A 24,554-nucleotide genomic window follows, 5' to 3' on the forward strand; every position below is an offset into this window, starting at 1 on the left:
GCTGACTGCAATCACTGATCTCGGGCGGCACAGTGGTAGCACTGCTGCCTCACAGTAAGGAGACCTGGGTTTGCTTCCCGGCTCCTCCCTGCGTGGAGTTTGCATGTTCTCCCCGTGTCTGCTTGGGTTTCCTCCCACAGTCCAAAGACATGCAGATTAGGTGCACTGACGATTCTAAATTGTCCCTTGTGTGTGCCCTGCGGTGGGCTGGCGACCTGCCAGGGGTTTATTTCCTGCCTTGCACCCTGTGCTGGCTGGGATTGGCTCCAACAGATCCCCGTGACCCTGTAGTTAGGATATAGCGGGTTGGATAATGCATGGATGGAATCACTGATCTCATTGCTGCACCATTTCAAATTAAGCGACTGAAAACTGCTGCCCACGTCTACTTTATCAACCAAGCAATGATCCTCCAGCACCCTCTTTGTGACAGCCAATAACGTGTTGCCCAATGGAGCCGGCTCTATACAAAGTGTTAACAGCTGCAATGAGCTCAGCAGCAATCTTGGCTCTCTATTTTTTTTTCTTTTTCCATTTTGTCAGGGTAGGTAAAACAGGAGGCATCACACAGACAAGTCCCTCTTCTGTTTGGAAGGTCCAAAGCCCCTGTTTTGCCTGACAGAGCCGGCACTGAATAAAGCATTAACAAATTAGCAGCGATGGCGAGTTCAGCTGCAGTCTCTGTCCTTTTTTCTTTTCTACTCTGCTTTAGTATTACATGAGGAAGCAGCATTGTTAGGGGTCCATGGTGGTGCAGGATAGTTATATAAAAACTGTGTGGCTCAGACTCATTGGATGTGCGAAAAGCCATGTGGCCATGGGGTGTGCAGTGGGGAAATTGGCTGATTGCGCGTTTACTATGCAAATGCAATAAGCTCAGCAGGTTTCCTCACTGACACTACGCAGGTCATAAAGCACCAGCACCCAGGAGTCTGAGCAGGATAGCCGAGAGTACAAGATCACAAAAGAGATCAGATGATTGAGAATGAAAAGAAAAAGAGAAAACGAAAGACATTTGGTAGAAAGCAAATCAAGAACTAGAGTTTATGTAAACAAAAAGAAGGGTCAGGAGTGGGAGCCGGTACCGGTGGACAGGAGGCCCTGCGGTCAGTTAATGAGCGAGAGGTCTAGCGTTCTAGGGGTTGGTTGCTCCTGTTGAACATTAAAGGAGCAGGAGCGACCACTAGCTTTGCAGATTATCCTATGCATGCCAAGTGATGGTGGTGGGATGATGAAGCCAGGCTTTGGGCATCTAAAAGGGTTACCAGCTGGGACGAAAGCCGTCTGAAGGAGAACTTTGCTTGCTAGTGGGAGAGGCAAGGAAGAGGGATCCACTAAAGCTTGCAGGAAAATAGAGTAAAGTTACCCTATTTTAACTAGGTTTTTATTCTAGATTTTATCAATTATTAGGATCTCTTTATTTATTAATTTACTCCAATGAAGATAATTTGTTTTCATGGCTTCTTTATTAGAGTGTTTATTTATGGAAGGAGATTTGCAATGCACATTACTTATTGGACACTGCCAGTCTGAATAAATTGCACTATTTACTTTTGCACCAATCTAGCTTCTTTTGTGTCTTCAGTGCACTCGTTCATCCTCGGTTCATGGCTATCGATGTCCCAGGAAATGAATAATGCGAAGGCTCTGGGCACCAGGGGCATCACATGTGAAACATCAGAAAAACAAGCCTCTCTTCTGTTTGCAAGGTGCAAAACACACATTACTTATTCCTCCTTGCTACATTCTATAAATTGAACTTCCAGATGAGTATTCATTGGTTGTCCGCTCTCTTGCACACACAGCCCAATATAAGAGTGAGTTTGATTGGGTTTGATTTTATTGGAGCAAGACGCAAACTAGTTAGTTGCTCAGAGGTTGACGCACTTGCTGCTTCCTGAGCAGCTGTTCTTTTCTCCACCCTAGCGGCCCGCTTCTTCTCTTCTTTCGTTGGCATCTTTTTACATTAAAACTGATCAAGTCAATGTTTGTGTTACAACTACTTAGTACGTTTTCCTTAATTTTTCATTTAAGCTGGCACGTAAGTGGGCAGAGCACATTAAATGATTGGCTTCACTGAAGTACGCCACCAACTGCCTCTGACTCGCTAAGATCATCAAAATGAATGCTACGACTGAAAAGGTCATCTAATGTGGGGGGGAAATCATTGTCCCATCCATTTACCAATATACATACCCAGTTCAAGTTTATATGGAACCAGGAAATATCTTGTCAGCTCTGAACACTAGGTGAGAATAAACCCAGCATAAAAAAAGTTAACTACAAAATAAAATGCAATAAGTTTGTTTTTACTTTCTCGTAAACGAAGTATAAGGAATCTTTTTATATAATACACTACCATGGCTGTCTGTTCATCTGTCCAGGATTTTAAAATTACCTGCAGCTAGCAAACGGTTTGACCTATTCACCTGAAATTTGGTACACATATACGACGTGACGTCTACTATCCGCTTTTGGGGTGATGCTTGACCTCCAAGGTTATTCCTCATTTTATTTTATTGTAGAATCAATTCTCAACAGCGGCCAGCAAGGCGGCCATGCAATGCATGCATATGGGCGCCGTTCTCATTCCCTACCACCTTTGCCGTCACTTCCTCTACCTCTCCATATCTTAAATCATTCTTGAGACAGAGTGAAGACTTAAGTGCCAGCTTAAGTGAAAAATTAAGGGAAAACGTACTAAGTGATTGCAACACAAACACTGACTTAATCGGTTTTAACGTGAAAAGAAAAAAGAGAAGAAATGGGCCGCTAGGGTGGAAAAAAGAAGAGCTGCTCAGGAAGCTCAACCTCTGAGCAACCGAATGCTAAACGTGCAGAGAAAGAAGATGAAAACTAGGAATGCTCAAGTCAAGTGTATTCACTGCATGTTATTGTGCATTGCATCATTATTGGTGTATTATAATCGCACAAAAATTTGATGTCGAGATTTTGATGAATCTCGACGTTTTAGACCTCCCTGACTTTCTCGTATATGAACTGTAGGGAAAGTAGTATAGTCCTCCAAAAATTCCATTTCAAGATTTTGATGAATCTTGACATTTTAGACCTCCCTGACTCCAAAAATACCATTTTTGGAATTATGTCTGTGTGTCTGTGTGTGTATGTAAACACGATTACTTGAGTACGCTTTCACTTAGGTCAAACAAATGTTGCATACAAGTATTAGGTACAAAACGTAGATTTTTACAACTTTTAGGCTATTTCAGCTAACCGGAAGTGGTACTTTTTTATTCATGCAGCTGTAGAGATTGATTTATTCAACTTTTATAATAATTGTTCAATACACGGTATTTTTAATTTGATTTGTTGTTGATGGTTCTTTAATGTACATAACATAAAAATATAATCTTTGTCTTGTGGTTTACTCCTCAAAAATCCACACCCATATCTGAGAATACGTCTAGGGGAGACCACTCCCATTTTTATTTTTTTTTATTTTTATTTTTTTTTAAATACTTCAAGCTTATCAACAAAAGGCAAAACAAATCATTATGAATTCCTTACCTCTATCACAGTTTTCAATCGCTAATGCTGCCTGGGAAGGTTTCAGAAATCTTACATAACCTAAGCCCCTGCTCTCCCCTGTGCTTCTGTCCTTTAAAATAACACAGTATTCAATGTCACCGTACTCCTAAGGGGGACAGAAAAGAGAGAGATGGATTGGGGGGGAAAAAAAAAACTACATTTACAATGGAATACATTTTTCAGTAAGGAATCAGACGCATTATCATTCAACATCTGATATTGTATAGATATGACAAAATGCAAACTGTTTTACAGTAAAGAAATTTAGAGAAAAGCCAAGCAAAATGACACCTTTTATTGGCTAACTAAAAAGATTACAATATGCAAGCTTTTGAGGCAACTCAGGCCCCTTCTTCAGGCAAGATGTAATCAAAGAAGAAGGGGCCTGAGTTGCCTCGAAAGCTTGCATATTGTAATCTTTTTAGTTAGCCAATAAAAGGTGTCATTTTGCTTGGCTTTTCTCTACATTCATAATGGCTAACACGGTACAACACCCAAGTACTACAGTAAAGAAATGCAAAGCTAAACTATTATATTATTTCCTTTCAACTAGTGAGCACTGTGCATAATTACTTGAGCCACTCTTTTAAACTTGTTAACCAAGCGGACTCGCAAATCTGTATAAATGTGAATCAAACCCACCACACTGGTCCCACCTGAAAGCTGTCTCGTAGGTCTTCTTCTGTATAAGACTTGGGGATCATCACAAAGATTCGGGTCAGGTCCTCATCTTCTAAATCTCGATGGCTTCCTGAGCCTCTGGATTGTGCTATGAAGACCTAGTGTTATAAAAAAAAAAAAAAAAAAAAAAAAAAAAAAAAAAAAAAAGATCATAAAGTGGCACTGCTATCCTACTGAACAGTAAGCAGTTTTGAAAGCTGGAGCAGTTTGAAACTTTCTTGTGACTTCATCTTAGAGTTAGTTATCACTCACTTATTAATACGCGTCTCTGTAACAGCTAGTCATATTCACAAAGAGCGATAACAGAATGTAATCACATGTGTTAGAAGGACACTTAAAATTCACATTTGTTAAAGAGCAAGAAAACAGAGACCAATGAAACTTGCAGGGCTGAATGTGATGAAAAAATTAAATTAATTGATGAGCTACTTTCTGCGGTGGGTTGGCACCCTGCCCGGGATTGGTTCCTGCCTTGTGCCATGTGTTGGCTGGGATTGGCTCCAGCAGACCCTCGTGACCCTGTGTTCGGATTCAGCGGGTTGGAACATCAATGGATGGATGGATGAGCTACTGTTAGTTGTTGGTTTTGGTGCACAATTGTTGGCATAATTGTTGTTAAGTAGTTTAGCTACTAAAAAAAAAAAAAAAAAAAAAAAAAAAGTCAGGCACCTTAATGGATACCAAGTTAGTGTGACGCTTTACGTTCTTTTTTTTTTGTACCTTCACATCAGCATCAGACTGCAAATAATTTTTATTTTTAACATCTTTTTTCCCCATCAACTTACAACAAAGCGAAGCCAGATGTTGATTTCTCACACTGCCATCTGGTGGAATCCTCGAGAGTTACTTAAAGTACATGTGCAAGTATAGTCAGTATACTGCTTGTGTAGCAGCAGAGTCCTCAAGCTCACATGTCGCGTAGCATTAAGTATATCCCCAGCCTTAGGGGGCTTGTTTTCTCTTTCATAATTCAGCTGTGAGGTTGTTTTCAGGGTAACAGAAATCTGGAGTACACATATACTTACCTGTCTGTGAAGATTCTCAGTCATCCAGGTGAAATTATCTGGTAGTTGAGTCATGGCAACTGGACTTCCTTCTTGTTCGGTAGATATGATTCACTACTCATCCAAGCAGCTTCGTCAGCTGCTTGGATGAGCAGTGAAACGTATCTACCGAACAAGAAGGAAGTCCAGTTGTCATGACTCAACTACCAGACATATACTTACTGTATGCAAAAGATGTCCCTGAGCCACACCATAGGCAGCTCGTTTCCCCTTTCATTTATGAGTGCACATGGACCTACTGTATGCAAAATGTGTCACAGAGCCACACCTTAAGGGGCTTGTTTCCTCTTTCATTCATTTCTCTCACTGAAGCTAAGCTGATTGCATTTCTTACCTCTACGGTCACAACCATCATGTCACTTGTTCACTATGCTTTTTAAGGGGCAGAAAGAGTGAGCACGTTTAACCTTAACTGAATTAGATGATGTTAAAAGTGGTTTACCTTAGGGTTTGCTGCTATTTTTAAAAAAAAATATTTTAAAAATCAATATATAATCTGGAATCCCTGGAGGGGGTGCTAGAGGGCATACCTTCTGGGGACTCCCTTGTACTGCTGGGAGACTTCAATGCTCACGTGGGCAATGACAGTGAGACCTGGAAGGGCGTGATTGGGAGGAATGGCCCGCCCGATCTGAACCCGAGTGGTGTTTTGTTATTGGACTTCTGTGCTCATCACGGATTGTCCATAACAAACACCATGTTCAAGCATAGGGGTGTTCATATGTGCACTTGGCACCAGGACACCCTAGGCCTCAGTTCGATGATCAACTTTGTGGTCATGTCAAGGAATATAAAAAACAAATGGTTTAAGTCTGCAGATGACACCAAACTAGGTGCAAGCAGAATGTAGAATCAGCTATATCATTACAGAGGGACCTGGACAGAATACGGGCTTGTTTTGTCTTGGTAGAGTAATATGTTGCTCTACTTTCCCCTGTTGTATTATTAATAAGTATCCTTTGTCAAAATGCCTAATCTCACATACTTACCACTGTTTATAAGGTATTATAGTATATAACTTATCCCTACCTTCCCTTCTATATCTATAACCTCAGGCAATTAGGTGTAGTAAAAAGACAAGCAGGAGCAAAGTTACACATAAAATACTGTATTATTGATAATAATCATAAATAATAACAATATGCAAAGTACATTTGAATATTGGCAAACATACAACCTGATTAAATGGTGATGTGTAGTTTCAGGCGGCACACAGACTTGTTAGTTACTTAAAAATGTCTCTAGTTAAAGCAGCTGTGCGCAACCTGCGGCCGTACGGCCGCATGCGGCCGTGGGCAAGGACTTTGGCGGCCGTGGACGTGTATATTAAAGTGTACGTAATGGCGGCCGTGCAGGTGTAGGGTCTCTGGACTCCAGCGAGTAAGGGGTCTCAACGCCGCGGAATCTTTGTCGGCCGGGTCGGTATGGTGACGCCGAAAGCCGATTTGGACTCTGGGGTCTCTAGACTCCTGCAAGTGTAGAATCTCAAACACCGCAGAACCTTCCTTAGCCGGGTCGGTATGTTGACCAAAATGTTGCCCTTTATATATTCATCGAGGCCTAGGGACTCTCGAGCTTACTCCGCATTTCCTGGGAGAAATGGGGTGAGATGGTGCAGCGTGGATAAACAAATGGAAGTAGCATTCGATGTAGCACTGCCATCTCCTAATGGTCTCCAGCGAGTCCCCTGACTTTGCAAGTCTGTCTGCAAACATGCAAGAGCAAGGAAGCCATTAATGGCGATGTTTTCCAAACTTCCTGAAACAATTGCTGTAAAGGTTTTTTGTCCTATATGACGTTTCGTAGACATTTTTTTACATATGTAGACCAGTAAATTCAATATTGTCAGATATATCATACTCTGTTTTAATGTGTAATCTGTAAATTTTTACATAAATCATAAAACATTATTAAGTTTACTTGGACTTACTGGCGGCCGTTATTAAAGTAAAAAGTCTGTAGTGCGGCCGTCAATAGCGGAAAGGTTGCGCATGCCTGAGTTAAAGCATCATTCAGCTTTCTTCAGAATAGGCTGCATTGCCTGCCTCAATATGGCTGCCGAGTTGTGCTCTCCATTGTGTTGTCTTCTTCAGTTCATGATGTTATGGTCTTTATCAGTTTGGTAAGAGAGAGAGAATGTGGTTGAGCAAGCAGATTTATAGATTCTCGGTCCAACCCCTACAGCCAATTGGATATCATGGTACTTAAAAGCTTCTGATAGAAGACAATTCCAAACAGCCATACTTCAGACCAATGGGGGAATACAACATCTTAAAACCTGCCACCCCCAAGACCATATGTCTTTATGGCTTTCTTGCAGGGGTTGAAAGACTTTAGCAGTGAAACACTCACCAAACTGGTTTAAGGCAAATCCTCCCCCAACTCTGTCGTAAAATTCAAAGAGACCCATTCTTAAAGGGGGGGGGGGGGGGCGGCACTCACTACTGTAACACTAAATTACATTGTTTTACCTAAATTACAAATAAAGACATACAAAATATGTATCAACGTATATGCAAAATCTTACATCAGAACAGGGCTTGAGCAGATTTGTGGCATATAAATTGTAATGTATGTTAAATATTACACATAGGAAGCAGAAAGGTTAGACTTGAATACACAATTGGATGTCTGAAAATTGAAAGTGCCCATTATGAGAAGAGTCATAGCAGATTCATCACTATCTACATCAATTCTGTGTACAAGAGTAATTAAAATGACTAACAAACTTATTTATCACAATGTCTGGAGTACAAACCAAGGGAGGTTATGCTTAAGTTATAAAACACATTAGTGAGGCCTCGCCTGGGGCCTCATGTATAAACGGTGCGTACGCACAGAAATGTTGCGTACGAACCTTTCCACGCTCAAATCGCGATGTATAAAACCTAAACTTGGCGTAAAGCCACGCACATTTCCACGGTAACTCATACCTTGGCGTACGCAATTTCTCCGCTCGGTTTTGCAGACTGGCGGCACCCAGCGTCAAAGCAGTGCTACTGTTCCTATGTGGTTACCCTTTCTTAGATCCACATCCACGGCGGCGGCTTTATCAAATACACTGAAATTAACCGCATATCGTTCATAAATTTAATGCATCTGATTGTAATTAACCTGTAACAATATAATGGTCCACAGAATGGTCAAACTACTGTTCCTGTGTGCTCATCCTTTCTTTCTTAGCTCCACATTCCTGACGTGGCTTTGTAAATACACTGAAATTAACTGCATATTGTTTATTAGTGTAATGGATCTGATCGTAATTAACCTGCTGCAATATAATGGGCCAGGGAATAGCCATAGTATTCCAAATACCATAACTGCTTTAGCGTTGTTACGCTCACTGCATCTTGTTCTTCTTTTTGCTGCTCCTGTTAAGGGTTGCCACTGCGGATCATCTTTTTCCATATTACTCTCACTGCACCACTCGGAGTATTTATATCACTGTATCGGAGTGTGAATCACAGCAGCAGATGATCGGAAAGAGAATTATCGGTAAACAGTTTCAAGTACACACTCCCTCAACCACGGCAAAAAGCGTCAAAGCCATTCCTGTACGGACCTCGCGTTTCAGAAACAGTTTCATCCCAAGAACTATAAACGCACTCAATCAGTCCATCAAGTGGTCCTTGTAGAACTGTTTGTACTTATAAGTACAATCACCTCACTGTAAACTTACACTACAGTTATAATATTGCACAACCTGCGCTACTTTATAAAGCGCGTATGATGACAATATCATTTTTAAGATGAAATGCAGCAAAATATGTTACTTATAGTATAAAGATAAAACTTTAACTTCATTTAAATAATCTGTATTGTTAATAATTAAACATGTGAGGACACGGTGCCACAGCGTATAGCTAGTTCAAGGATAGCTCCTGCCTTGCGCTGTATTCTTGCTGGTGCTGACGCGACACTGGAAGGATAGACGAATAGAATAATTAAACATGTACTACGAAGATATTTCAATGTTCCTTAAAAGTTTTGAAGAATCGGCGTTCTAAGCTTACAAATGGCTTAACGTCTATTACAGAGCTGATTGTGTGGCGATTGGAGAAAGAAAAGTATGGACAGGAATTGGAGGTTAGTACGTTTAAAAGAGACAGTACTTCTGTAATAAATTATTTCATCGAAGGTCGCACATGGTGCAGCAAGCCTCTTGCGTGAGATATGAACAATCACTGCGCCACCGTGTTCCCATGTTTAATAACATGCTTTCATTCCTATCATCATGAAAATGATATCACGTATACATCTCAGTATTTTAATTATTCAGAGAGCTGTAATATCTCGAATGTAATGCATTCTGTGTCCTGTCGGAGAAAGAAAAAGAACGGAAGCACGTAGTGATTCACACACATAGAGCACATAGAAGATAAAACACAGAACAAAGCATTTAACATGCTACTTGAGAAACTAGTAAATTAAACGATTTTAAGATGAAGTTTATGATGTTCTACTTTAATGGCAAAATAAACTACGTGATTAAAGTGGAAATTTCGAGATTAAGGTTGACATTTCGTGCTTTTTTCCCCACTGTGTGCCTATGTTTTTTGTTTGTACCCTAATACGCTTTCATATGACACTCAGACGGTGGGCTACGACTTGCCTTTTCACGGCGACTTTGATATGTGATTTCTTTTTTATTTCGGGCACTGTGCGACTTTTGAATTTGATCTTTCGAGTTTTTCCAACACACTGTCACTCGATCAACTTTCTTTTGTTGATTATACCACTGTTTAAACCAACAAATAGTACGTTTTTCCTTTGCCTCCACTTGGTATTCGCTGAAATTCTTATATTTTCCCCTGTGCTTTTCCCATTGTCTTTTCACAGAAGGCTATTTATATTGATTTGCATATTCAAAGAGGCGTAATTCTGGGAGGAGTTGGGGCGGGACAGAAGGCGCGTGGACGTGCGTTACTTTTCACGCTGATCGGGATTTATGTAGTGGAAGAACGTGAAAGTATGCATGCGCACAGATTCCTGCATCTGGATTTTTCTGTGCGTACGCACAATCCCGCTTTTGTGCTTACGCCATGTTATAGTGCGAGTTCTACGCACGGCGTTATACATGAGGCCCCTGGAGTGCTGTGTACAGTTTTAGTCTGCATAGTACAACAAAGACATAGCAGCACTAGAGAAAGTCCAGAGAAGAGTGACTTGGCTAATTAGAAGACTAAGCACAATGAGCTATGAGGAGAGACAGAAGGTGTTAACGTTCTCAGTTTAAGCAAATGGGGATCAAGAAAGAACATGATGAAAGTGTTTAAAATTACAAAAAAAGAATTAGTACATTAGACACGAGCTGCCACTTTAGAATGCATTCTGTAACAAATGGGAACTACACAGATGTTAGGTTTTTCTTCACACAAAGTTCTATGGGCACATGGAATAAGTGAGCAAGTAGTGTGGTGGGAGCAGGACTTTAAGGACCTTCAAACCTTGACTTGATGCTGTTTTAGACAATTCAGATTAGATATTTTATTTGTCCCAAAGGGAAATAAAACTTTAGTGAAGCTCAACAATAATATAAATATTATAATGCTGCCATTAACATAAGATCTCTAACTTGAATAAGAGAGCTGCTGTTGTCAATAACAGACTTGTAGGTGGCATTAAGATGAGGTCAGAAGTGTCCAGTTGTACCACAGGTTTATATTTAAGGCAGTGGTTCTCAAACTGTGGGGCGGGCCCCCGTAGGGGGTGCGAAATAACAAAAAGGGGGGCGCGAAGATGTGAAAAAAAGAAAACTAATTGAAAATAGGAAAAATACATCTATTGAAACCAAAACAAATTAACTTAAACTACATTCTGATACTAGAAAAATAAATATAGAGTTAGATAAATGTCGATAAAAGTTAAGCAGGTATAATAAAATATGCATCTATGATACATCATTAATTAAAAAAAAAGAACAAATTGGTATTAGTGGGCTCCTTTCAAAAAAAACGTTAGGGGGGGCGCAAGTCCAGGTTATTGCGCCCATGAATGGACATGAAGTCAGCAGCACTCTAGAGTCAGAATGATTCATCATTAGAATCTTAATAGCAGGGTGACTCATTTCTGTTGCAGATAATAAATACTAACAAGTTAAATCATCCTTATCTCCCCGGACATTAACAAGAACAAATTCAGTCAACATTTAGGTGGATAGGATGGATGAGATTTTTGGGCTGAACGGTCTGATCTCCATTACTATTGTTCTAAATGCACAATTTCTCTTCATTATTTTTTAAGTTACATCACCTACATATTATAAAAATTCCTACTGAAAAATGATTTGTCACATTTTAGACTTGTTGACAGTACTTACTCATTGGGGTACGTGCTATATAAAGAAACAGCATTCCATAAAAATTAACAATTTTCATATTTTGTGTCTTAACATTAGAACAAAAAAATGGAAACATGGTTTGCTTTAAAATAAAGCAAGATCTGCCTCACAATTACTAAAGAATGTCAACACAAAGACTAATCGACCTATAGTATTAGGACAGCAGTTACTGACGAGAAGTTACTCATGACCCTGACCTCTCATGGAGAGGCTGGCCATGAACCTGGGGCCTCCGAGTCAGTAGCCAGCAGCTTATCCAGGTGAAATTGACCACCCAATTGAAAAAGTGGACCTCTGACTTCTAGTGCATCTGCACAGACATGGTTGGACAAATCAAAAGCCCAGACACTTGGGACTCAGTTTTTAGTTTTGGACAATCACTACAGACTCACTAAGACCAGCAGTCTACCAAATGTTTTGGATTGATACAATATTTTCCTAATCAAAACAATATAATAAAAATCAAAAAGAACCTAATCCTCATGTTCCTTCTTAACTTGGGTGTTGTTTATAAATGCAGCATTCATAGCGCACCACCCTCCAAAACGCACACACCCACTAGTAAGCGATATAGTGAAATTGTGCGGCAAGTCTATAATGCAAGAAAGAGGAACAACAGAGTTAAAGCAACTGGGACAGTGAGGGCAAGAATGCTAAAAGTTAACTGTATACCATTCATTCCATCAAGCCCACTTGTTTAGCTAATAGCTCAGCTGTTCTGATATCTCATACAGATTCTTTTCAAAGGTTGTCCTTACACTGGCTCCCGGTTAAGTTTAGGGCAGATTTCAAAATCCTCCTTTTTAACATATAAAGCATTAAAATGGCCAAAGTCCGGCTTACTTGTCTGAACTTATCATGACTTACAAACCAGAGCACACATTAAGATCTCGGTCTGCTTATGATTCCAAGGATTAATAAAATAACAGTGGGAGGTCGAGCTTTTAGTTGCAGGGCCCCTAAACTGTGGAGTGGTCTGCCTGCTACTATAAGAGATGCCCCTTCAGTCTCAGCTTTTAAATCCCAACTGAAGACTCACGACTTCAGTTTAGCACACCCTGACTAGAGCTGCTGATTAACTGTACAGACTGCATCTCTGTTGTTAGTCACTAGCACTAAAACATAAGTAACATGATAGTTAGAATTTGTTACTAACCCTCACCTGTTCTGTTTCTCTTCTCGGTACTCAAATGTGGCACTTGGTGCCCACGGCCCACCTGCCAAGTTGTTTTGCCTGCCTAAGGTAAAGTCATCCCTGATGGAGGATCGCAGGAATCATCGGGTAGAGGGGTCCTTTCATTGGATTGGCTGGCCCAGAGCTGTCTCAGCTGTGGAATGGCCAAATGGGGGAAGCAGCTTGATGGCTGAGGTCTCCAGGACTCTGAACAAATCCAAATCATATTATGTGATATCATCTACAGTTAAATTCTGCTCCGTATTTGTAAAATGTTTATTTTTATACTGTATTGAGGATTTGATTTGTTCTGTTTTGTGTATTGTATTGTATTGTATTGACCCCCTTCTTTTTGACACCCACTGCACGCCCAACCTACCTGGAAAGGGGTCTCTTTTTGAACTGCCTTTCCCAAGGTTTCTTCCATCATTTCCCTACAAGGGTTTTTTGGGAGTTTTTCCTCATGTTCTTAGAGAGTCAAGGTTGGGGGGCTGTCAAGAGACGGGGCCTGTTAAAGCCCATTGCGGCAGTTCTTGTGTGATTTTGGGCGATACAAAAATAAATTGTATTGTATTTTATTGTTTCTGCTTCAACCACATGCCGTGGTAGTTTGTTACAGAATCCCACAACTCTTTATGGAAAGAAGTGCTTCCTGGCTTTATTTTTCAATGCACGTATCATTAATTTTCACTGATGTCCTCAATTACGAGATTCACCCTGAAGCAGAAAGAATATCAATGGATCTATTTGATCAATGGCTTTGAGGATTTTAAATACCTGGATTAGGTCCCCAAGCAATCTGCTCTGCTCGACGCTAAAAGGTTTAACTCTCTAAATCTGTCACAATATGACACGTCCTAAAGTCCTGGAATGCACCTGGTGGCTTTCCTTTGCACAGCTTCGAGTGCTGCTATGTCTTTCGTATACCGTTGTACCAGAACTACACACAATACTCCAGATGCAATCTTACTTGTGCATTAAATAGTTGGAGCATACCGTCCCTTGACCTACATTCAAGTCTTTATGCTAGAACATAACATTTTATTTGTCTTTTTAATTGCTTCTGCACATTGCTTAGTCAATGCAAATGTGTCGACATAAACCCCCTAAATGCTTTTCAGAGGTTGCTTCCTGTAGCTCAGTGTCTCCCATCTTGTATTTATAATTGAGGTTCCTTTTGCCCACATGTAGCACTTTGCACTTTTTAATATTAAACTCCATTTTCTGAGTGTTCGCCCAGTTCTGAAGCTTCTCAAGGTCTTTTTGAATTCTTTCTCCTCAGTGTCTGCCATTCCTACAATTTTAGTGTCATCTGTGAATTTCACAAGTTTACTAACAATACCAGAATCAACGCCATTATTATAAGTCAGTTAAGGTAGTAATTGACTTATACTTTGTTACTAAGAGAGGAGAACACAAATTGTGCCACTACTGTTTCGATATCAGTTAAAAGGTGAAAGGAAACATAATTTCACGCAACATCTTACCAATAATAAATGGAAAATAACTTTTCAGATACTCTGCAAGAACTTTTTCAGCGGATTAAATATGGATGATATTCTGCAAAGTAGCAATGACTTCAGGGAGGAGACAGCATCACAGCTAAGTCAGAGAATGTACCGTGTAATATGCAGAGAGCATCCAAAAACCACAGACAACAGCGGCCCTTTTGTTTTAAGGCAAAATTAATTTTAGGGTGGAAAGATGAGATAGAACAGCAACATTAGACTGTTCATTATATTAGTCAGCCTGCAAGCTCTAACAAATGCTGATTTAGTGCCGAGTTGTTTCATGAAATGAACAACATGGCAACAAAAACTAACACCGATGCAGCAGGTACCGTATATACTCGCAGATAAGTCGGGACTTGATTTTATCGTATAATTTCTGGTATTTTATAATGTCAGCCGTATAAGTTGAATGCTGAAAAGACATTATGATATGCTAACGGCCACCTGAGAGAGTAACCATGGAGCACACGGCCTTTTTTTTTCTATGTCGGTGCGGCAATGTGCCGTATCAGCGTATGCTCCCTAACCTCCCTCTCTCTCTCTATTGTGCCTACGTGACCACATAGTAATACCCAAACTATTCCGAAGCAATGTTTGCACCGATTTGTGTTTTTTGTATCTCACAACCTCATACACCTTTATGGTAAGAGCATCCCTTATCTACGATGGAGCGTTCGGTCAGAAGAAAATATGAAGCTGGTTTTAAGTTAAACATTGTTCAAGTAGCGAAAGAAATTGGTAACTGCGCTGCTGCCAACAAAATTCGACGTGTCTGTGAAAATGATGTGAGATTGGAGGAGGCAATGTGTCAAATGTCGCATTTTTGAGCGGGCGTACAAGTCGGGGTCTGATTTTATGATCGATTTTTTCAGGTTTCAAGACCCGACTTATACGTGAGCATATGCAGTAACTGTTTTCAACTGAGAGGGCTTGCTAGAGCTGAGAAAGTGACCTGAAACAATCAGCATTTACCTGATCACATGACATGGTCTAAATGTTTCAACAATGCTCCTATCACAAATTTTCAAATGTTCAGCTGTAAGAAATAGCCATTAACCTTCCCAAATGAGAGGTGTACAATATGGGATCTGGAAAAGTTGCCCCCATGTTTCACCCGATACGAACAAGACCATGAATTTGTTCATTGGATACGCATGATTCTGGCATTGGCATTTATTCCTCCTGCTAATGTTATTCAACCTTTACTTGAAGATTTAGTTGAAGCTAATGACTTCCCCAGTGAAGCCATGGTGATTGCAAACTACTTTGAAGATACATATATTGGAAGACGTTAACGGAGAGGCCGGCAATTACCCATTTTTTTGCTATCGAATTGTGGAATTTTGACAAATGAACGCTGCATGATCAGCAACATACGAACAACGACGTGGGGGGGGGGGGGGGGGCACAGGGGATTTCAGGAAAACTTATGCTACTTTATTCCCCAAATATTTACCAATTCATTTATTCTTTAAAGAAACAGCAAGGGCTGCACAATTTCGAAATTACACAACTAATTGCCGGTAATTCAGGCAATCAAAGAAACAAGAAAGTATACTACGATTTCTGCTAGAATCAAAGGAACAGTCCCAAGATTTTCAAAATCATAATGTGATTGATTACCTTAGAGGCATTGCATACAACTGAGTTTTAAACATTAAATTCTTTATTTTATTTTAAATGTTAAATTAGTTTGTTCTGACTACGGAGATAACAGTGACTTTAACGTATACCTGGTTTAATTGGCCTGGAGAATAAATTGAAAATGGGACTGTAATTTTTATTGAAACTCTGATATGTTATTCAAAACATTATATGTTATTCAAAACATTATATGACACAATAATCATCTTAATGAACACTACTTAAATATATTCCATATGCTTTTTGTTAACCTTAAGATTCCAGGTGTATTGTATTTCACGTATTTGGTTAATTGTTTGGCAATTTTAACATGTGCATGTATTAAACCAAAATAAATCAGAAGATATAAAAAAATTAGGTGCATTTTTTACATTTCTGTAACCTACTCATTACCTACAGGGGGCAAATTGAGGAAGGCGAAATTTGAGGGGCTAAGTGTGGGAGGTGAATTGTTGAAGATGAAATGTGAGTGGCGACTTTTCCGTAAACCGTGCAGTATATTTCATTATCTGTGGAAGGCTGGCACCCTGCCCGGGGGTTTTTTCCTGCCTTGCACCCTGTGTTGGCTGGGAATGGCTCCAGCAGACCCCCCGTGACCCTGTAGTTAGAATATAGCAGGTTGGATAATGGATGGATGGATACTTCATTATTCTTGCCTTAGAAAGATCACGCAGGGAATCTGATAAAAAAAAAAAAAAAAAACAAGATGCTCACCATTAACCAATATTTACTCTGAGCTCCTAACAGAAAATAAAACCTCCCCGTGGGTCAGGAGATTCTGGAAACACTCCTTACTATTAGCCCAAACACTGTAAAGTGTGAAAATGCATTTTCAGGCCTAAATTTCTAACATGAGGACCCACTTAATGGCCCAAGCATGACAAATTTTAATGTAGCTCTATACACTGACCACTGGCTCTCATAAAGGACCTGCTGCACCTTAGAATAACCCTGAAGGTCAAATTAATGATGTTTATGACAGAGAAACTAATTGATTGGGTCTGAAAACAAAAATTTGAGAATACATATATATTAAAACGGCATTCAGTTTAATTCTGATCAAATATTTTTTACATATCATATTGGGAAAAGACCCTGCATCACATGACATAATACAGTAGAAGCCCGATTATCTGCGCCCCGATTTCCAAAGGTTCCGCAGTATCTGATAATACACTACTTTCTTATAATTCATTAAAGCTTTGCAGTGAATACTGTACTGAGCATGCACACACTATACTTTTAAGCTTGTCTGTACCAAATGAACGGTTGTGGAGCCGGTGACTGTGAGAATGTGGGCAGGACTCATTCACTCCTCTCTAACTGCACTCCTTGGCTATTGTCAGGGTGTCATTAGGACTAACCGTGTGCATGAGCTCTACTGTTTTGTTACCTTAAGATTTGTGTGTTTATACTTTTCAAAGTGCTGTGAGAAACTGCCGGTGGGAACTGCAACCCCGCGTTCTATGGACAGCATTAGGTGAATTGAGAGCTCCATCTATCAGTTGCATAGAGCCCACCTCGGACTACTGTGAGCAGTGCATTTCCCTGGTGACATCAGCTAAACTATTAGTATAGGAACCTAATCAAGGACTTTGTTAAATGGTGCAAATCAAACCACTTACACCTGAACACCAGCAAAACCAAGGAGCTGATGATGGATTTTAGGAGGACCAGGCCCCCTCATGGACCCCCGTGATCATCAGAGGTGACTGTGTGCAGAGGGTACAGACCTATAAATACCTGGGAGTGCAGCTGGATGATAAATGGACTGGACTGCCAATACTGATGCTCTGCGCAAGAGAGGACAGAGCCGACTATACTTCCTTAGAAGGCTGGTGTCCATCAACATCTGCAATAAGATGCTGCAGATGTTCTATCAGACGGTTGTGGCGAGCGCCCTCTTCTACACAGTGGTGTGCTCAGGAGGCAGCATAAAGAAGAAAGACACCTCACGCCTGGACAAACTGGTGAGGAAGGCAGGCTCTATTGTTGGCATGGAGCTGGACAGATTGACATCCGTGGCAGAGCGACGGGCGCTGAGCAGACTCCTGTCAATCATGGAGGATCCACTGTATCCACTGAACAGGATCATCTCCAGTCAGAGGAGCAGCTTCAGCGACAGACTGCTGTCACCATCCTGCTCCACTGACAGACAGAGGAGATCGTTCCTCCGCCCACACTATGCGACTCTTCAATTCCACCGTGGGGGTAAACGTTAACATTATACAAAGTTATTGTCTGTCTGTATACTTGCATTGTTATCACTCTTTAATTTAATATTGTTTCTTTATCAGTATGCTGCTGCTGGAGTATGGGAATTTCCCCCTTGGGATTAATAAAATATCTATCTATCTATCTTTCTATGATATAGTGCCTTTCACATTTATCTATCTATCTATCGCCTTTCACATCTATATCTAATCTCTCTCTTTCCCACCCTGTCAATTTCCACCTTCTCTTCACAGCATTGGCACTACAGGACCATCCATTTAAATTGAGTTCTCAGCTATCTGAGATAGCATCGGTCCACATTTCCTTGGATAATTGGGGTTGGATCGATGGATAGACACAAACAACTTTATTTGTTTGTGGGGGGGAAATTTTGCTTTTTACAGAAGCTCTTTAAATAAATACATACATGCATAAACAGGTAAATAAATAAATATACACATGCACTTTGGTGTGAACAAAGAAAAACAAAGAAAACTTCTGACTTGGCTGTCACAGTCCCAGTGAGGCACTATACAGCCATATTGCTGTTGATATAAAGCAGCCCCAGTCACATTTCCTGACACACTAATACCGAATAATTTGTTGGCTGAAAGCCCTCAGTGGTGATGTGTCAGAGAGAGGATGTGCAGCATACTTCATAATGACACTCAGGTCTGTTTTAACTCTCTCTTTTACCTGAGTGCGTCCAGTAACTGAGCCTGCTCTTTCAATCAGCTTATTGATTTGGTGACGTTACCAGTCCAGGACACCACACTGGTCCCCACAGAGTTGTAGACGATGTGAAGGATGTCACTTCCCAAATTAAAACAACTGTCTGCCTTTTTTTTCTTATTAATACATTTCCTCTGTCTTCCAAGACCAGTCCAACCTATCATTAATATGGACACCCAAGTACAGTAGAACCTCTGGTCACGAACGTTTCCGAACATGTACAAATCGGGTGGCGAACAAAAACACTGGCGGCCAGTTTCCCTATGCACGTTTGTACGCGCCAATGATTTCCCATTTTCTTTTGTTTGCGTATACAGGGTCTAACAAAGCAGCTGATGTTGCAAAAGGAGTTACAATGTTAACCAAGCAGAGGCCTCAAGTGCTGGAAGAGGTGGAAAAACTGTTGCTAGTGTGGTTGAACGAGAAGCAACTTGCAGGGGATAGCGTGAGGTGATAATATGCGAGAAAGCCAGGAAGATTCATGGCAATTTGCTGAAAAAAAATCCTTCTTCGAGTGGCGAAGGTGAGGAATTTAAAGCCAGTAGAGGATGGCTTGAAAAGTTTTGCAAGAGAAGTGGCATTTAATTTTTTTTGCCCTGTGCTTAAAACTTATAAAAAAGTGTTTACAGCGAGTGGTTCGTAAGGGTCAAGCGCGAACTCTTACAATGTTAGTGCTCTCTGTTGTTCAAGATTTTCTCAGTGTTATTCAATGTTTTTACATTTAGTTAACTATTACACTGTGCATTCTATGGTATAATTAACTATTTTTGTGCTGAAAAAATATATATTTAATAATACCATGTTTACTCGTGTACCATGCGCCCTCATGTAAGACGTGCACCCTAATTTTTACAAAGAAAATCGCGAAAAAAATTTGCCCCGTGTACGACGCGCGTTGTGATTGTATAGGAAGCGTTTAGGGCACGTTTTCCGCAAAATGCCCTTCTGTTTTTGTTGTATGACGAAAGAGCGAGCAAGAGGGAGAGAGAGCCCAAGCAGAAGTAGTAAACATTACAGAAAAAAAATTTCCTCGTGTATGACGCGCACCAATGTGCACGTGGTACATGCGTAAATAATAATATAATAATTCTTTGCATTTACATACAGTTCATACGGTCTGGAACGGATTAATTGTATTTACATACAATCATATGGGGAAATTACGTTCGGGTCGCGTCCAGGAGTTTTGGAACGAATTACAGTTGTGACCGGAGGGTACCACTGTACTTGTAGAGTGGAGCACCTCTACATCCACTCCTTGAATATTGACTGGACGTAGGGGCTCATGGTGTAATGAAAGTCGATCACCAGTTCCTTGGTTTTATAAAGTTAGATAGTTCTCAAAGTTCTCCCCCTTGACTCCTCTCCTTTGTCTCATCCCCTTTATCAACACACCCCATAAGTGCAGAACCGTCCGGGTATTTGTGCAAGTGATCCAACCTGCTGTTATATTTATCGTCAGAGGTGTACAGAGTGATGAGATCTGGTGACAGGCCTGTTCCTTGTGGTGCTCCAGTGTTGCTCACACAGTCCTTGAGCCTCACAAACTGACAGATGGTCCAATATCCAGGACAACACAGGCTCACCCACCTGTCTGTCTCTGAGTTGACCCCTTAACAGAGACGGCTGGATGGTATTTAAGGCACTACTGAAGACACTATTGAAGGTTTGACTGTACTTTAAAAAAACGTCATCTATTTACTGAAACATTCTCTTCCACAATGCTGGTTAAACTGGGACAGAAGATAGAGTCCTATGCTCTCATGTGCAGCACAACTTTACAAATAAGTGCTGCTGTAGAAAGTTGCAGGTAACCACCCCCCCGTATATAAAGCTGTTTTCATGCAAAGTGTTTCTGGACTACCAGGTTTGCAAAGCAAGCTAGCTACCACATCCAATTACAAATACAGGGTAGGATTCAAAAGTAATGAGCCTCATTTTGTTCTGACGCGAACGTACCTCACCGCGCGCCCCACTTGCCAGCGACGGCGACGGTGGGTGTTGGCTTCACAACGCAACGGGGCTCCTACCGCTCCGAAATCGGCCTTGACGGGAACCCCTGTGCAGTAGTGCGTTACACGGCGGAATGGAAAGTTCGTTAGAGCAACAGTAGGCGTTGAAGACGAAGACCATGCTCATTGCCTTCTTCGGAGTGAAGGTGATCATCCACTACGAGTTTGTCCCGCAAGGACAGACCGTGAATGCTGCTTACTACTTGGAAGTCCTGAAAAGGCTGAAAAGAAGCGTCGCGTGCAAGCGAAGGGACATCAAGGACAGCTGGAAGCTTCACCACGATAACGCGCCCAGCCACACCGCCTTCATCGTGAGCGCCTACCTGGCCAGGGTGAACGTTCCGGTGGTCCCCCAGCCTCCCTACAGTCCGGACGTATCGCCTTCTGACTTCTTCTTCTTGTTTCCGCGCTTAAAATCAGCACTGAAAGGAACACGCTTCGACTCGATCGAGGACATCCAAGCAAATGTCAAGGCAGCCCTTGCAGCCATCCCGGAACAGGCCTACGTGGACACCTTCGAGTTATGGAAAAGCCACCTACAAAAGTGTATTGATGCAGGAGGTGCCTATTTTGAAGACTAGTAATTAGTTGTACCGATTTGCTCAATAAATTTGTCTTTTTGAACAAAGGCTCATTACTTTTGAATCCCACCCTGTATGTCCACCCAAATAGGTTGTCTTATTATAAAGTGGAAGGCTCTCTCCTGGCCATGCTGGTCATCCATTCAGAAGAAATTTGACAAAGGAGAGGAGACCATTCAGTCCAAACTAATTTGTTTAGCTAATAGCTAAGCTGTTGCCCTATTTTAATATAGAACAATTCGGGACAAAGATTACTAAAGTTGTCCCATTCACCCATACAATCAAGTATTGACTCTTTTTACATTTACAAAGTTGTCTAACAACTCACAACGACCAATCAGTCTGTGATTTGTCTTTACCCACAGAGCCAAGGATCGACTATTTTAACAACAATCTATGGCACGGCAAGTGCATTTTTAGTGTTTAATTCAAAGAATTTAAAAGTGCGTGAATCCTTCAGTGAAACCAGAATGTCCATGTAGTTGAGACTGAAATAGAGACACCACAGAAACTCTGCACATATTAAAAAACTTTTCTTTTATCCATAAAGCGGCACACATTCAAGTCACGTTAAATTGTATTTATTTTCATTTTTATTAACAGATCATCCCAAGCTTAAAAATAAGATATTCACACTGTCAGAAAAATAATGAACCATGAAAAACTGTTAGCACGGTAATGGCTTGGATAGGCGTCAAATATCCAAAGAAAGTTCTTGGTGGAAATGCAGAATTCTCTTTCAGTAAATCTTTCACGAGATAGCACACCTAAATGCAACAATATTTTTTTTACCTCTTTTTAACAAGAAGTAGCTTTTTTTTTTTTTTTTTTTGGTACTCATGTGTTATAACACCGTCACAGGCAAGAAAAAAACTTCATTTATTACGTTCATTTATTTATTTACAAAACAACAATAATATGCAAAATTTGATTTTTAATTACTTTTGAAATATCACTTCTGTCGTGAAGTTTCTAATGTCATTACGTATAACATTGAAAGGGCTGAGTGCTGGGGTTATAACACGAGTACCTTATTTTTGGAGGCTGGTGTGCCAATCCTGCTGCCAACCTCCAAGACTTCCCTGTAATTTGGAGCACCTGGATGCAGGTTAACGTCATGCCCAGGACAGAGCAATTGAAAGGTTAAGGGCCTTGCTCAAGGGCCCAACGGAGAAGAGTCACTTCTGGCATTTAAGGGATTCATGAGGAACCCTAGCCTCAGAGCCACCACTCCGCCCTTAATATCTTCTTAAATAATATGCAACCGTGGCTGTCCGTTTGTCTGTCCTGGATTTTAAATCACCTGTAGCTCGCAAACCGTTTGACCTAATGACCTGAAATGTGGTACACATATACTATGTGACGTCTACTGTCCGATTTTGGGGTGATGATTGACCTCCAAGATCTACGAGTTTTTTCGTAGGCTCTAGTAATTGTTGTGTTAACTCTGCCACCTCCAGCTCTGTCTCCTGCTTTCTGGTCAGTGCCACCATCTCCAGCCCATATAACCAGGGCCGGATTTTCCTATAGGCTAACTAGGCTTCAGCCTAGGGCCTCAAGATCAAGAGGGGCCTACATTCAAATTGTTAGCAAAATTAAAATTTCACTATTCTAAAAATAGTGAACACTAAAACACTGAACCGAAAATAAGGAGAAATTCTACGCATATGACTAATAAACAAACATAAAAAATGTATTGGTTAATCACAGTAATGATGTATTTTATTATCTCTCATGTAATTTACAAACTTAAAAATGGAAGGTGAAGGGGCCTCTTTTCATATAAATCCGGCCCTGCATATAACATAGCTGGTCTCACTACCGTCCTGCCTAAAAATTTGTCCCTCTCGTTTTTGGGTACAAAACCATTATTTCCATAAAGTATAAAGCAAACCGGAGATGGTTAGTCTGGGGCGGGGGCTAATGAACTAATCTATCTGTATTTTTTAACATTCATTGTTTGTGCATTTCTTTTAGCATTGTGTTTTCTTTTTTTTTTTTTTTATATACCAGAAGTGTACTGTGCCTAGGGCTCCACGCACGAGGGCATCGAGCGGCACTGCCTGGTACCAGTGGCAAGGTAGTACGATAACTTGCCGAGTACGGGAAACTTCGTACCTCAGAGCTGCATCTCCCCCTTCTCCGACTTGAAGGAGGCCGGTTCGGTTGCTCCCCTCGGTTACTCCGGTTTAGCGCTCCACAGCCTGGTACTGTTAACCCTTAACGATAACGCGACACAAAAATAAAGCAGTAATATTGCTCAAACCATCCCCAAGTAGCACGGCGACAGAGCGCTCCACCCGTTACCTTTATCGGCTTCGTCCCTTCTGTCAAGCACTTGCCGTGCATCTCCTCCATGGCCAGACACGCCTGCGACGACTTGGCGAACTTGACAAACGCCACCCCTTTATATTCCTTCGTGTGTTTGTCTTTCACTGTCGAAATATTTTGTACTCCTTCGAACTGGGCGAAGGTCTGTCGGATCACCTCTTCGGCTGTGGACTTGCAGGTCACGACAAAAAGCCGACTGTTTGGAGGGTCGTCTGATCGAAAACTGTTCTCGTCCATACTGGGAATTATGAATTAAACGAAAGGAAAAGCGTACACAAATTAGCAGAGGCGGACGAAAGCGAGCAGCCTGTAATTATTTAAGAGGTGATGCACACATTCGCTGTCCAAATTGCCCCAACCTGATACTCGATGTTTAGCCAAAAACCACACTGACGAGGTAACAGAGCAACAAGCCAACAAATGAGGGACAACTTCGCTGTATCGCCAGAGAGAGAATGACAGCCGGCTGCGCCATCTGCTGGCCTGGAGCCTTTTGCAGTTTTTAAGCACCTAATTTTATTCGCATTTGAGAACTGTTGGAAGCTTTTTAACGGGATAGACATGAATGTTTCGGACATAATGAATAAAAATATTAGCAAATAAATAAAAGTGGTATTAAATGTTAGAATAAATAAACAACAACAACAACATTTATTTATATAGCACATTTTCATATAAAAAAGTAGCTCAAAGTGCTTTACATAATGAAGAAAATAAAATA

At 40.9% G+C, this 24,554-nt stretch overlaps 1 protein-coding gene across 2 annotated transcripts in view; it reads right to left on the minus strand.

The window, feature by feature from the left end:
* The window catches only part of rbm45 (RNA binding motif protein 45), a 77,090-nt gene extending 52,824 nt beyond the window's left edge, over nt 1–24,266 (minus strand). Inside the window, exons 1-3 of one of the 2 annotated variants that reach the window (XR_003716889.2) lie at nt 23,810–24,266; nt 4,206–4,328; nt 3,529–3,655 (exon numbers count right to left, since the gene is read on the minus strand). Coding sequence is in view for 1 of the 2 variants with exons in the window: in XM_028806231.2 (XP_028662064.1) it covers nt 3,529–3,655; nt 4,206–4,328; nt 23,810–24,070 (511 nt within the window). In the remaining variant the exon portion in view is untranslated. The remainder of the gene's footprint in view (nt 1–3,528; nt 3,656–4,205; nt 4,329–23,809) is intronic. The other variant, XM_028806231.2, reaches the window with a different exon arrangement.
* Nucleotides 24,267–24,554: the final 288 nt, after the last annotated feature.

The sequence above is a fragment of the Erpetoichthys calabaricus genome, chromosome 8 (assembly GCF_900747795.2).
Source record: "Erpetoichthys calabaricus chromosome 8, fErpCal1.3, whole genome shotgun sequence".
In the NCBI taxonomy this organism is placed as follows: domain Eukaryota; kingdom Metazoa; phylum Chordata; class Cladistia; order Polypteriformes; family Polypteridae; genus Erpetoichthys; species Erpetoichthys calabaricus.